The sequence below is a fragment of the Bolinopsis microptera genome, chromosome 7 (genome assembly GCF_026151205.1).
Source record: "Bolinopsis microptera isolate Bmic1 chromosome 7, MBARI_Bmic_1.0, whole genome shotgun sequence".
Lineage (NCBI taxonomy): Eukaryota > Metazoa > Ctenophora > Tentaculata > Lobata > Bolinopsidae > Bolinopsis > Bolinopsis microptera.
In genome coordinates, this window is record NC_087078.1 from 3,467,914 (window position 1) to 3,483,759 (window position 15,846).

At 38.6% G+C, this 15,846-nt stretch overlaps 1 protein-coding gene across 5 annotated transcripts in view; it reads left to right on the forward strand.

Moving 5' to 3' along the window:
- The window catches only part of LOC134817759 (uncharacterized), a 33,719-nt gene that overhangs the window by 10,282 nt on the left and 7,591 nt on the right, over positions 1-15,846 (forward strand). For 3 of the 5 annotated variants that reach the window (XM_063827057.1, XM_063827054.1, XM_063827056.1), the window contains 4 exons: positions 7,016-7,196; positions 7,447-7,556; positions 7,739-7,814; positions 15,585-15,776. In XM_063827057.1, the coding sequence (XP_063683127.1) occupies positions 7,016-7,196; positions 7,447-7,556; positions 7,739-7,814; positions 15,585-15,776 (559 nt within the window). The remainder of the gene's footprint in view (positions 1-7,015; positions 7,197-7,446; positions 7,557-7,738; positions 7,815-15,584; positions 15,777-15,846) is intronic. The other 2 variants (XM_063827058.1, XM_063827055.1) reach the window with 1 other exon arrangement.

Below are 15,846 nucleotides of genomic sequence, written 5' to 3' on the forward strand. Positions count from 1 at the left end.
CTATTGTATATTATCTTAATCTATCACTTTGTTTCCAACCTCTCCAATTTGACCTTTTCTAAAGTTATAGGATACGTTATGCGACATGGAAAAAGAGCATATGAGAAGAAAGATTGCAGATGTTGGTGCTCAAGTGTCGAAATCTTACTGCAAGAATCAGAAATTATCCACCATGTTTCCTAACGCACCACTACCAAAATTTCCAGACAAGTTCCCGGATGGAGACATGAGCAACAAGGAGGCGAAGGAACTAAAACAGCAGCAGGAATACGAAGCTGAAGTAACTGTTTACAAATTATTGGAAATGCAGGAATGTGGGCTCATCGTGCTCCATAGTTTCGAGTACACCCACCAACAATACGATATATTTGTTGAACACAAATGTGAAAAACGTTGGAATCAGGTGGAGGGCGAGTGTGATTTCCTTATCATACATGAATCCTTTGTGGCTATTGTCGAAGTCAAGGCTGGAGAATGTTGGGGACAGCAATCATTTAAAAGAAATTACAAAAAATCTTTGAAACAGCGTAAGCAAGTCAAAGACTTAGCTTTGGGAATTTGTAATAAAACTGGCACTAATAATCCAGCTATATTACAGTTCACAATATTCGCTTCCCTTGGAAAAGATCTTCTACAAGAACTTTCGCAGCAAATCACACTCACGCCAGATGAGAAGAGAACTCTACTTTCGAAAGACGATCTGGAAATCCTAGATATTTTTCTTTTGGCAGAGAATGAATTTAACAGAGCCCAAGTTGACCCTCAGATTAAAAACATCCTTTTAGGTCTCTGGTGCATGAGAAGTGACAATGAATTTAACGTTGAAGCTTTTGATTTTGGTAAAACCATTTTGGCAGTAGACGACCTCATAAGAAAATCTTCAATCAGTCGAAGACCGCGACAGCCACCGTCAAGTTTTGTGTCCAATGCGTCAGAGACTTTTAGAAAATGTTTAGGTATCGAATGTCTCACGGACGAACAGCAAAAAATTTTGAACGATAAACGAAAAAAATTATTTATTAACGGTCCGGCTGGTTCCGGGAAAACTATTCTTATCTTACGATCTCGCAAAAGAGACCAACAAGAAGATCATCGTTTTTGTTGCAACTAAGTCGGTGGCAGATAGGTTTGTTAAGACACTTGGTGACTCTGGTACAGCCGCCATGGCATTGTGCACAACAATTTCTTATAGGTCTTATATGTCGGACCAAAAGGTTTTTGTTAGATATTTTAAAGACGAGAAGATTTCCGATCAATTGTTTGTTGTTGCTGATGATGAAAAGAAAACTTTGCTGTGGACGGTTCTGAAAAGAAATAATCACATTTTCATTGACGATTTTCACGCCTTCGTTGCTGGAATGACAAGACCAACATCTGAAGAAATCATGAAGATGGTGGCTAACGATTTGAATTCCAGTTCTCAGAGGATTTTTTGGGTTTGTAATGATGTTTTTCAGGATGGTCATCTTGACGAAGCTTACAACACACAGTTTTCAATCGATAAAGAAATAAACTTTATAATGAAACATACAGGAACGCAGTCGCTCATAAATCTCTCATCAAATTTGAGAAACAGTTACGAAATTGCAGGAATATTGGCCTCAATTCGTGGTGCAAGAATCAATCTTGAAGAATTGCAATGAGATTTAGAGAGCAAAAAGAAGAACACATACCACCCATCTTTCTGATCAGTCAAAAACATGGACATCATATTCATGGTCCCAAGCCAAAGTTGAACATTTTATGTAGCATGGAATCATCTCAAGAAGAAATAGTCGCTTTAGTTGAGAGACACTTGACCGATGAACTAAAACAATTGTCAACTAGCCAAGCTGCTGTTATTGTGAATGAAGACAAAAAAGTTTCATTGAACGGATCTGATATGATGAGAATGCATCATCTTAATATGTCATTTAAAGACCTTGAAGAAGAGAAGATGAAAGACTCTATTAATTGGAGACAAGTGTGTGAAAAAGTGATCAGCCAATTGAAATCATCTGACATCAAAGTTTATGACTATGCTGACACAATGTCTAGGGAATGGCCAGCAGTTATTGGGATCATAGAGTTTTCACGGGCAATGTGGCTTTACTGTCTGCAAACTTCGTATGACATAGAATCCGATGTAGTAGAAATCTTTGACCAGATATTGCCGCGAATGTATATAACCGCATCACGAGCTAGGGCTTATTGTTCTATCATACTCATTATACGAGATACAAATGGGTACATCAATTATGTCAAGAAAAATCATTCTTTTAAAAAGAATACATCCTATACTCGCACTGCTCAAGAACGGCGCTTATTAAAAGGGACAGACTTTACTTATTTAGTGCCACCAGCGTCTAACCCTAATTTGCAGATAATGGTATCTGACTTACACTCTCAAAAGAAGTCTGACGACAATGAAAGATATAAAGAAATAGAGTATAGTTCGAAGGCAATATGGGATTGTGTTTTGTTTGAGACTCGTAAAGCATTCAGTGACCACGCATCAGTAATACAACTCGACATCAGTAGAAATGCATGAACATCTACCTCCTCACTAACACTTGTGTGAGCTTGGAGAAGTTTCATTACAGGGCGGTGCCACTTGCCAGGCTATTCCATGAGTCGAAGCTTCGAAGTTGGTTTTTTAGATATTATTGTAAAATTGATTTTTTAGTAAATTTGGTTTCAGTATTGTTTTTTTTTGTTTTTATCCTTTTTAGAAAAAAGTTATCCTGCTCTTGATTTTCTATATTCAACTTCAACAATCATTATTATTTTCTTACTCGATCACTAGGCAAACATAAAAAAGCTACTTTATAATGGTATCTTTACGTGAAGCGTCTAAATGAAGTTAAACTGTGGTCACGTGACTGTACGCCTTGCACGTGGTTTGCAAACGTTCATGCGACTCAACTATGATTGATTGACATTTCGCACTCATATCTACTTAAGTATATTTTATATGTTAACCCCTCGTGTGAGCACTCGGACCTGTCTATTGTCTAATGTCCATTCCAGATAGATACAATTATAAACTCCCTTGCTCGGATATGTCACTCAGTCACTGTATTGATACACTGAACACTGGACTGACAACAGACCATGCTATAGACTCCCTTGCTCGAATGAGAGCTCCCTACTTTTTCTTAATATGCGCCCATTAAACCGTTATCTAACCGTCCTTGGCTCAAGCTTTATTTTTAGATCCAATAGCAGTTTATATAACTTCGCTCTCTGTAATAACGTTTAATGTCTGTCTTACTAGTAAAGTATAGCCGCCCTTCACGACAGCCGCTTTTAGTTTTACATCAAGTGGCTGCTTTCTAGCGGCTTACTCTACTCAGTTTTTAACAATAAGTGGCTGCTATAAAGCGGCTTACTCAGGTTATATCACAAATGTCACATGGTGTGAGTACAGGCGGTATGCCGTATCTTAACCCGGATGTAGCCGTTATGTAACTAGCGTTGTCTGCACACCGTGTGTTACACTAGGCTGTCTACAGTAGTATTGTACTATCTTTATTGGTCTTATTATCACACTGTATAGTGCTGTGTCTTCAGCTTAGTGCGCTGATTGGTTTACTTTTGTTGATTAGAATTACTATTTACTTGCGAGATATATCATATTGGAACAGAATTCCGCGGTGGATGGCCGCGTTTATATTTTGGGTGTGTTTTACAGAGCTGTATAGAAATTGGAGATGTGTGATTAACATAATAAAGCTCGATATATTGTACAGTGTATCGTAGATAGATTAGCAACATAACGTTTATGAAATATGTATTAAGTTATATGAATATTAAATATGAATTAGACATACACACAGGCGTGCCTCTGCTGACTTTAATAAGATATTTAAACCAAGTGTAAGAATTTAATATACTGTGAGACCGTACCTCTGATTTATTAATGCAATTTTGATCAGATTCTTTATATTAGTTAGCCATTTATCGCAGCCATTTATTTTGATATCGCAGACCTTTTCAAGTACAAGTAAGTAGATAATTACAAACTCCCGATCTAGCGTCATCTGCCCACTCCACCTCATTTATCAGCTGAAACTTTTGCAGTCCTCTGTAATACAATCTTTCCGTAGCTTACTGTTTAGACTTATTTAAAGTAAGACACCCTGTAACTCATTTTCACGGAGTCCCCTCTACAGTATCTTACGAGCCAGTAAAACTGTAAGTCAGAGTGTTACAGGTTATGGCGCCACGGGTCTATCATGATTACAGTGGGCACCGTGTCCTTCTACAGAGGAGCACCATCTTAATATGGCATAACCGGCCTGCAAATCTCCCACGAACAACATACCTTTAACTAACTTTCTGCAAAGCGTCATCTTGTGGGTTGAAGGACAATGTGAACGTTTGAACTTGTTAGTATCGAGTCGAACTGATTGTGCTTTGAACGTGTGTGTCGTGTGTAGAAAAATCGCTGTTAAGGTTGGTTCATGTGGATTGTGGTTATGGAGGCGGTAATAAAACTCATGGTAGATGTATTCGACCTGGTGTGGCTTTGAATAAATTTACTTTGCTTCTTTGTCATGGTTATTTCTTGCAGGTGAGTGCAGTTGATCGTGAGTACTTGATATTTTCGTTGGTTTATTTTATGCAGTTATAGACCATTTACTCTTGGAGGGGGATTATTTAAAACATATAAGTGATACGAAAAGTTTGTTTTAGCAGGAACTTTCAAAATACATGTGGAAATCGTCGTAAATATATGTCATTAAATCCAAGCAAACATTCTAGAAGACTTCTATAATTATAGTCAATAGTGTCCCCTAGACCGTAGGAAATGTAAAAATCTTAAGACGATTAGGCCTGAGTAAGTCGTAAATTCTGATTGGAGAATGCAGATTGCTGTTGTGAAGTTACCAAATTTACGTGAGTACTTGATTCTTTTCAATCCCAGTTTATTGCTGTCCTACAAATTTCTTTAATGCCAAATGTCGTCTAAAACACCCTGTTTCGCAAAAAATTTCCGGGGGGCTGCGCCCCCCTAGCCCCCGCCAAGGGGCTCCGCCCCTGGACCCCGCTGGGGGCTGCGCCCCCAGACCCCTGCCACAGCTTGCTTGCTTCGCTCGCTGCGCAGCATGATTGGACGCGTCGGCTCGCTTCGCTCGCCGACAGCCCCCCCTCAAAGAAAAATCCTGGCTACGTCCCTGGTATAGATTAATACTAATTATCTTATCACGTTATCAGTTTGCTGAACCTTAGATACAGATAAAGAGCTCGTTAGTCTTTTAAAAAAACTGCAGTAGTACAATATCATATTATTTCTGATCTATTTTAGGGTGATTTATTTTGTACACTGATTAGTGATTGTCTCGAAGAAGTTTTAGTGCTTATCTTTTAGTTTGTTTATTTTATATCACGGTTTATTCAACCCATTATTACCGACTATTCATAGTAAACAACAGCTCGGCATTATGTCTATTTTTAGAAAATATACGGTCAGTACAACATAATGCCGAATTTAGCTATCATTATATTATGTACCTTCGTTATCACCTGTATGTATATCCCTGATGTTAATTGTTAATTGTTAATTGTTAATTGTTAATTGTTAATTGTTAATTGTTAATTGTTAAGTGTTAATTGTGTGCCAATTATCCTATTGAACTGATTGTGTTGAAGAATGATGACAGATCATGGATGAATACTTTCTGAAAAACGTTGGAATCGTAAGTTTTCATTTAAACCATTTCTTGCGTTTCATTATTCATTTTTTTGACGGTTTTAGCTTTTGTCTTTGTATTATCATAAGGATGTTATTCTATTCACAATATAAAATGTCGATTAGTTCTAAATTTACTAATAACTATGTTGTAAGATTCTTCATGTACTCAAGTAGGAGAGCCTAGTTGAGTATCCCAGATCACTGATCATCCTATTTTTGGAATCCCGGTACCAGTAAAATCCGGCAATTTGACTGGGACCAATCTGGAATTATTTTTAACAATTTTGTATAAGTCTTACCAGCCACTCAGCAATATTTTAGATTGTACATACTTCCTTATCTGTGTTGTACTAAAACTCTTTGAAATGATTTGAGTTTAATTTATTTCTTATCTTAACCTGATTAAATCTTTCATTTTGTCACCTGTTAACTAAAGTATCGTCCCGAAAAGAGAAGCAGATGTGGCAAACCAAAAATAGTAATCAAGTCCTTATCAAACAATTCGTAGGCTATGTAAGCAGTAAGCACGACCATGTTGAGTTTGATAGAACGGCCAAACCGGAGATATTGCTCTATTTGCATCCAGGTATCTCTATGCCCCTCGGACAAGCGCTTTCTGTTGTGTGCAGTTTCCTAGCGCTTTCTAATGTGCGCAGTTTCCTAGCGCTTTCTGCTGTGCGCAGTTTCCTAGCGCTCTCTGTTTTGTGCAGTATCCTAGCGCTTACTGCTGTGCGCAGTTTCCTAGCGCTAACTGATTAATGCAGTTGACTCCATGTGCTAAGCGAGGTATTATCTACAATAGTTACTAAGTTACTCTAGTTACTGTACAGTGTACACCAAACCATTCCTGAGGGAAACAGTTTTTATCGAGACAAAGTGCATTTGACTGTTTTTCAACGATTAATTCAGCGCATTTCAAAAAGGATCTATCGCTGATCAGCTGCAAGTTTATTCATTGCTTCACTGTGCTGAGCTGCATTATTGGACTAGGAATAACGTAATATTTTCCTCGACCTAAACTCCAATTTCCGACTTTACGTGCAACTTGCACGGTGCAAGTTATTCAGTTTACGTGCAAGTTATGAGACGAGGGCAGCAAAATATTCTAAAAATTTCATTCACATCGCTTTTTGAAGATTTCCTACCCTACACAATACACATCTTCACAACATAATACTAAGGACATCTTATTGAACAGAAAGCTGACCTAGTCGCTGATAAGTTTAAATATATCTGATAGTTGTGCTCTTACGACCATGATATGCACCTAAATGATAATTTAATAAACATATCCATCACAGTTAGCATTACATAGTGATATAACATGTGATCACCCAGCAATCTCAGTGCAAGAGGAACAGATCACGAGCAGAGTCCGAGGATAAGCCAGGACGACCAGGGTCGGAGGAGGATGGCAAGTTCACTTTGCTGGTAGAGAAGTCAGAGAAGAGCAATGAGTTTGGGGTGACCATCAAGGAAACTGACACCAACTACCCCATCATTACTGCCGTACAAAAAGGTAAACTTGAGCGGGTAATTTCAATTCTGTATCCGAAATAGCTCGATTGTATCTTAAACTCCATAAGATTGCTGCCTCAGTCAAACACAAATTTTTATATTTGTGTAACATACAATGTAATGATCTGAAAAGTCTCTTAGTCTCTAAATATCTAGTGCCTAATTTTAACGTGGCGTTACTGCATACATAGACCCTAGTCAGCTGGTTCTAAATTAATTAATTAATTAATTAATTATCCCGCCTGTTTCAGACTCGTACGCACACAAATCAGGGTTATCAATCGGAGACTATGTGATCACGATAAACGGTATCAATACTGGTAATATGAGTCTGCTGGAAATCAACGACAAAATCAAATCTGTGAGTTTATGATACATATTGGAATTTGGAAATGTTAATTGTTTTTCAGATCACTGAACTATTTCCAAACGAAATCAAGGTATAGCCTTTGGACTGGAAACTTCCACCGTTCTCGAATTGCTCCATACTGTACTTCGAAATATTGGTCACTCAATCTGAGCTCTCTGACCAAACCATTGCAGGTTTTCACAGAAGGACACGTTTACTTAGGAATTTGTAGGCTTCCTCCGAACGAAACTCTCACTCAAAAACATAAAGGTAACTTTAACAAAGTTTTAAAGCTGTTTTTGTACATTCCTTGCTGTTATTTTATAGGAACCAGAATTACGAGCGATATCAGAATAATCCGCAAGACATAGAAATGATCGAAAAGTCTCTTAAAAAAAACAAGCTAAAAAATTAAAAACTCATGTTGAGTTTAATGCCAAATTTAAATCTCTCAAGGTTTGTTTGAATTAAACTGAAATAAATTAATTTAAATTGTCTTAATGGTACAGCTTAGCTTCCCAAGCAAAAATTCTGATGAAATCAAGAAAAATGCGGTATAGCATGGAACCAAGAAATAAGAACTAATATCCAACTAAAAAAACAAATTTCAATTCCATCTTCACTTGTCTTGGTTTTCTTTGCGCTGGTTTGTAACTCTATTTTCCAACTTTGCCTTTACCGTTAGCGAAACACTGATTGAAAGCTTGTCTAATTTCCTCCTTCTTCCCGACAAAGTGAGAGTGTTGCTGTCTCACCCCTCGGACACATTCAGCCAAGGACCAGTCCCTGTTGCAGGCCTCTGCGGAGAATTCACCATTCAGAGACCAGAAGTGCGCAGAGGGATATGTCACGGACTTGAGCTTGATGGTGCTCCTCTTGGTGAAAGTTGATCCGTCCGGGCACTCCATGTGCATGTCAGCGGGTATGTTAGAGTTGTCAATTGTGTACCGGTCAACTGATCCGAAGACTATAGCTGCTCCGGGAGTGTTGAAGGTAATGCTCAATCCAACTAATTTCTCGTTACCTTTAGAGAAGCTCTTAGAGTTTGTGGTGGTGATGGAGTGAGCTCCCCCCACACCTACGGACACCCCAGCTGTCACAGATCCTCCAGATCCCAGGATTTTAGCGGACGCCTCAACCTCCACAGAAACAGAAAGACTCCAGTTGATCTCGTCACTCTTTGAGATCTCAAAAGTGGACGACTCTTCGACTGAGTCTGCACTGGAGAGAGTCAGTTCATGCGACGCGCGACCATAACAGGAACCACTATCCTGAGACCCGATTATCTCCGTATTTTCGTACTTTGGTTCCATCTGTCCGTTGTCGATAACAGTCACCTTCTTCAGCGTGCAGGTCTTGCGATAGGTTTCGCATATTGGCTTTAGGGAAGTCACTCGGTCGTTGTTGATGTTGATGCTTTGACCTTGTCTGACAACCTCTCTCAGTCCCTCATAACTTGCGTGCTCGTACAACTCCCAATCACCTTTTGCAGCATAAACAGATGTAATGATATCGTTCCAGTCGTCTCCGACGTAGTCAGAGTCCACCAAGAACTCCTTCTGTGCCCCTTGTGAGTTGTGGTGCTCGTATACCACCAGTTTAGCTGCGTCTGGATTGCTAGCGTAGGCACAAATTGGACGAGCGGAAGAGTACGCGTCGTTGTGGTAGACGTTGATGGAGTGTCCATTGGGTACCACCATCCTGCTACCTTGGTAGTCATTATCAGTGTAGAGTTCCCAGGAACCACCTCTCGCAGTCACGCTAGAGGCAGCATCGTTCCAGTGGAATGCCCCGAAGTCGGGCTCTGCTCCGTGGAGGGTTCGTGAGGATCCTCCGCTGTTACTGTGTTCGTAGATAGTGAGGGTGGAACTTGCAGACCAGGTGCCAGAGATGGCCGCGAGGATGGCTAGAAAAGAAAGCATCGTGGAAATGTTTGTCAAGATGTGGTAGTGGTGAGTGAAGGAAAAATGGAGCTTGTTTTATACCTCAGGAATCAGGATGAAGGTACAGCTGCTTGAATGACAGATACAGATTTCACATCTTTGGGAAACTCCTTTGAACATCTGTGGAATATTCTGACAACATGACAAAAAATATCCTTTGTAGGTATCCGGTAGATGTTGTAACGTCACCAATGAAGCTATTTATAGCAAAAGAGTGAATGGATGGTCGCTTTATACAAAGAAGGTGCTATTGTCTTTTACGATAGCAGATGATCACAAATATACCAGTTTATGGGTATAAGTCCTGTATCAGTTTGTTATTTTTCCAGATTAATCGGAAACTCTTAGACGTTAAGAAGCGTATTATCGGAGTCTAAGATTATCACCTCTTTTTTATCACTTGATCAATGACCACTCGTCATCAGTAAGAAAATGAGCTTGGTAAGTGGCAAATAAAATAACACCTGTTAGTTCTTTGTCACGTCCAATAAATAGTTTTAAAAATTAACAGTCGTGTTCAATGCAGGATTGAGTAAAAACGTCGACTCTCGAGTTAATCCACAATTAGAACCATAGCCAAAACTGTCTAGTTTCTGGGATACGTTAACATGCTGATTTATATCGGTACTGTCTACAATAGTTTACTGAATTTAATTTGAAAATGAAACCATCCAATGCAGCAACATATATGGAGGACAATCTGTTCCAGAAGATGATTTATCATAAAGTCATAAGTATAAGATCTGTTAAGTAAAATGTTAAATATAATTAATTAATTCTAAGCGAAAAGCTCGAATAAACGTATGATGATTAGTAGACATTTCAACGGTGACAATCTGTAACCGCGGCTCTCGCTGTTCTTCTGTATCACCACGCTGACAGCGTATTGATTTAATAAACGCGTACAACTCTACACAGCGTGCCGGGCACGCTGTGTAGAGTTGTACGTGTTATTAAATCAATACACTGAAAGAGTTTCAATAGTCAAAAGCAGTCAAAGCAGAAATTATAATCAAGTTATTCTAGTGCTGTTCTCAGCGAGTTATCTGACCTGTGACGAACTGAAAAATAAGTATTTCTAAAGATCTTTGTATGTGAATCTGAGAACAGGAAATTTGGATTTAATGAATGTACCAAAGAGGAAGTGGTGTGCCATACCCTCTGTAATCGATGAAATTTTACGAAAATTTCAGGAAATTTAAGTTTGACCCATATCTATATTCTCTAAATTTTTAAAGCAATTCTTGATAACCAATTTACGTGAGTTATTAAAGGGTTGCGTGTGGGTAGTTACTTTTGGGCCACGCCCACCCTGTATTATTTTGATGTGGGTATATATTATGTATTATATATAATATGTATATATATAATATTACTTGAGAACTGACAATAACCTACTCCGAGAACAAAAGCTACGACTACACACTATTTCCTTATCCCTTATGAATCTTTCCAATATATTAACCGTGGTCAACATGTTGTGTGCCATTGTGTGCAGTGCTATTTGAGTTGCGTTACAGTAAATATTTGAGTTGCGTTACAATAAATATTTGAGTTGTTTTAATATCGTGTTGTTAGTTAAAACCTCATGAGAATATGTTAGCTTATCATAAGTTTACTAATCCTATGCTAAATTCCTGACCTTCTGTTTTCTCCTACTCTTTTGCCCTTAATATCACATTATCACTGTTTTCACTGTTTACACTTTGAACTGTACTGGTCACATGAACCTACCTTTACTACACGAGTCTTGAAACACGTTGTATGATGTATATACTCATGTTACGCACCTCAACACTTGAATCGTTCGTTATTCATGCTTCGTTTAAACATTGTTCTCAACTCTCCGCGCTCATGATATATAAACACGAAAGTTTTGATACTTTACTTTGTCTAGAGATTATTTGTTTTAGTCTGACGTAGTCACCATGGTTAAATGTATTTTTCTCCACCCAGCAATGTGCCATATGGTACCATGTCTTGTTTCTCATGTAGTGTAACTTATTATAATACTACCTTGTTACACTGCAGTTGTACCATGTGTTCATTGAGGTTGGTTGTAAATGTATAGGTTCATTGTCAATCTTACACATGTTACAACACACAAGATAAATTGACATTAGTCGTTGTTGGGGCGTTGTTGAGCTGGTTATCAATATTGTATTAGCTATTGCCGGCTATTGTGTATACTTCCTTTTTAAAGTTGAGAAGTTGTAACTATACCCTTGTAGGTAGAATACACGCTAATAATGACAGAGCCAGCTCTACTTAAATCTGATTCTGAGGGAACGCTGGAGACGAAGTACCTGCTCACTAACTCGGAAGCAGAAAAGAGTGCAGGATCTGAACACGAGGCAGAGCAGAACACTAGCACACTAGCGGAGATCTCCCCAGTGGAGAACATGCAACCCCCTCCAAGAAGACCGGATATAGATGTGATCATGATATTCCTGACTTACGGTATCTACCTGTTCCATCTGAGTGTTATCTACTTCCCTCCTAACAGGATACCGTACGGTAACAAATATCCTAACATCACGGCACTGAGGACTGGGGGTGAGGACCCGTTCACTACAGTAAATCTCTCCTATGTTGCTGAGTGGTTTGCGGGGTTCATGTACGCTTGGAACATGCCCATGTTCTTTTACCTGTCCGGACGGAACGCGTACTCTGCTCTGTTCCGGAGGACGGAGACTCTGTTCCGGGACCAGAGGGTGCACCGACTCTTGGTTCCCATGCTCTTTTTCACTCTAGTTGGTCAGCTCCCTTACAGTGTGTCCTACTTCTCTCCCCACACCCCTCCTCTCGAGATATCCTACTGGGAGTACCTTAGGGCCTATTTCATTACCTTCGATCTGCACGTAGCTTGGTTTTTATTGTACTTATTCCTATTCTCCCAGCTTATGACGTATTGGTTCACAGTGTTCCACCCGGCTCACAATAAATCAGAGAGCTCTGAGTTATCATGCTGTGGGTCCTATGTCTGTTGTTGCAGTATCCGTCCTTTCAACTATTTCACCCGAGTGTTCTGCTGTCTAAACTTCCTTTTTAGACCCACCACAACACCAGAGGGGTTTGTCTCTGCTGTCAGATGGTTCTTGGAAGGACCGATTAAGTTTGTGCTCGTACCAGGAGGAATTCTGGCACTTTTAGAAGTCTCTCACAATCTGACCCCCTTTATGACGATAATTGGACTAAAGTTTTTTGCAATATTCTTCCAGTTCACCACTACCTTTTGTTACCTTCTTATCTTTGTGCTGGGATATGCTACAGCTTCAGCGGACAAGTTCATCAAACAGGAAGGCAGGTTGTGGGGCTGGACGTGCTTCATTAGTGGTGTGATCCTGTGTGTTCTGTATGGGGTGGTGGCTGTCATTGATAAACACCCCATACAATACGGGACTAAGCTAGCTATCGTGGCGGGCTTTGCTCGAGGATTTGGACAGTGGTTGTTTATCTCAGGATCCTTATCATTGGCTAGGAGAAACTTTGCGGTGGCTAAATCCTGGCATAGCACCTTCAGGGAGATGGCCATGCCTTTCTATCTGGTCCACCAATGGGTGATAAACCCTGTTACTGCTGGAGCACTGTGGGTGCCATATCTCCGTACTTTCCCGGTCATGCTGTTAATTACTTCCGTCCTTGCTGGTGCTCTATCCTTCCTTATCACCAGGTCTGGCCCAGTGCGCTACTTCTTTGGACTCCCTCCTTCGAAGGAATCGTGTCTCCCAGGGCCACAACTAAGGGGATTTGTGCCAGTTTTGGTGCTAGCTGGGATCGTAATAGTCACTCAATTATTAGCTCATTTACTGTAAAATACTCTCTGCTCTCTGTTTGAGACCAAATATTGGAGTGGAGTTAATTGTGGCTAAGTTAACAAGACATTCCACACGGGAATTTTGTTAAGATATGTATAAGATGTACATTAAAAAGATACGTTGCAATAATTCTAAACTGTGGGTTGTGAGGACAGAGTAAATTAGAGTGAGCGATATGATATAATAATGAATTATATACCTTACTAGACATATTTATGTTCGACATAATTCCGGTGACCTAAATGATTTGGGAACGAAAATATCGGAATTGTTAAATTCGAAAACCGCCACATTTCGTACCCCAAATTAAATCATGGTATTTGGGGATTTTTTCATCTCCTTATTTTACAAAAATTAAACCCAATATTTGAGAAAATTAGATACAAAGATCTTCTCTGATCAGCTGTTTCATCTTGTAAACAATTTCTCCCGAGCCTTTGAAAGTTAGCATCAACTTAATTTATAATCATCCAGAGGGTATAGGAGACCGACAGTGTTTGTTATCTTCCACTACTCCCGAAATTTGACCGCCGTGGCCAATAAAGTAGTGATAGAGCTTGCTTATTTTTAATGGAACGTATCCAAAATCATTTTTAAAGCAATTCATGATCGAATACTTGTGTCCATTAATTTTTTGATAAATCATATTTATAACTCACTATATTGATAAGTTGATAGTAAATCGATAAAGTCATGATTAAGGAAAATACGCGAAAAATAATTTGGGGAAAATAATAATGGTGACCCAAATTTTGGTTGTCCGAAAATATGGTGTTATTTTCGAAAAACCACCGACTTTCGTACCATTTAAATTTGTCTCGTAAGGTACATCAATAAGTGTTTACCGTGTGTGATACAATCGTTTTAAAATGTCAAATAAAGTACTTTGTTCTTACATTTTTTTACTATCATACTCATAAATTGAGTATCTAGTTTTTGGAGTGTATTGTAATGCCAGCCGCTTTGGCATCGGCAATCTTTATTCTAATTTTGATTGTTGATTTAAGCGGGGTAAAAATGCTCTATTTCATGTCACCTTGTTTGTTAGGAAAGGGTTAATGAGAAGTCAGTAGAGGCTGCTTTAATTTAGGTATATATAATTCACTTAATGTTTGTTATCTCTCACCTTAATCACTAATTTCTTTTTAGTATACATCGTGTCTTAATTTTAATTCAACAAAGAATAAGTCAGAAACTGAGAAATATTGCTCTAAAAGCGAAATTATTGACTAAGATCAAAATAATAGTCTTAAACGGATAAGTTTCAGTGAAAGCACAGCTGACCAACAAACTATCTCCATCACTCTAATTATTATCAATTACCACTCTAATTAATTATCTCCATCACTCTAATTATTATCAATCATAACCAGAACCTGCCACTGACTTGACATGAACGCAAAATCAGTTTTTTGTGCAGGAAAAATCAAAAACCCGCACTTAAGTAAAGTATTTAATTCTATGATAGTGGAATACAAATCTGCGACATCTTACGACTTGATGTCCAGGATAGGGCCTGGTCAATCATCAAATCGATAGATACTACAGTTGGAAAATACAGCTGTTAACTAGTGTACCAACAATCTTATATGTTAGAGTTTTAAACTAATTACAACACTACAAATCTATTACATTTATTGAGGATTATGTAATGTAACGTGATGGAAATATTTTATTAAACGGGTCATATCCGGTCCAAACCCAGGATGCATAACGTGAAGAATTCGTTGTAACTTTGTATGAAAAGCATTAATACAACAAATTGTCACGTCTCAATGATAATTGCTTTATTTGCTAATTATATTTGAATTTATAACCGTTTAATTGTCTTATTCGGAAGAATCTAATAAAGAATAAAATAAAGAAATAAATACGTCTTGTTAAATAACCAACTAAGTAAAATCCTTTATCCCAACGACCCTAATTGTACTGGATCAAGGTGATACAGCCAGTAAGGTCGATAATGTAGGCATCCTACCTTACCAGACTTGTAGTGATAAGTCTAATTCTGGTGACCATCACTCTAAGATTGGTTATTATTTCCAAAAAGCTGGTTTTTCTCATTGGAACGATAAAAACGGTAATACTAATATGAAGTGGCCTTATTCTAAAATCCGTCCGCCGTGAACTATTGTGCATAAAATACCAGTATTTTACTGTTTCTTCAATAAGAAACTGAAAAAAAAATTGAAAACTTCTTTGTGAAGTTCAACCTGAAAATATCTAGTTCTAGTCCATTTTCTCAAGAAGACAGATTTAACCCTCTCTCTCCTCCCTAGACAGTACCCTGTTCCAACAACGTGTAAAGAACAGAAGTATTCCAGACAAGCCCCCAATAGTGGAAAAGGCGGTTCCTGTTGTAGCAACACAGACTATCAGTGAGGTTCAGACTGTTAGTGAGCCGGAGAATGATGTGCCTTTAGTCAGGTCAAAGACTATCAGCAATGTTCAGTCCACTCCTATTGCTCCAGGTAATTAAGTGTAATTAAGTGTAATTAAGTTAATTGAGGGGAATTTAGGGGCTCTGAGATAAAATTCCAT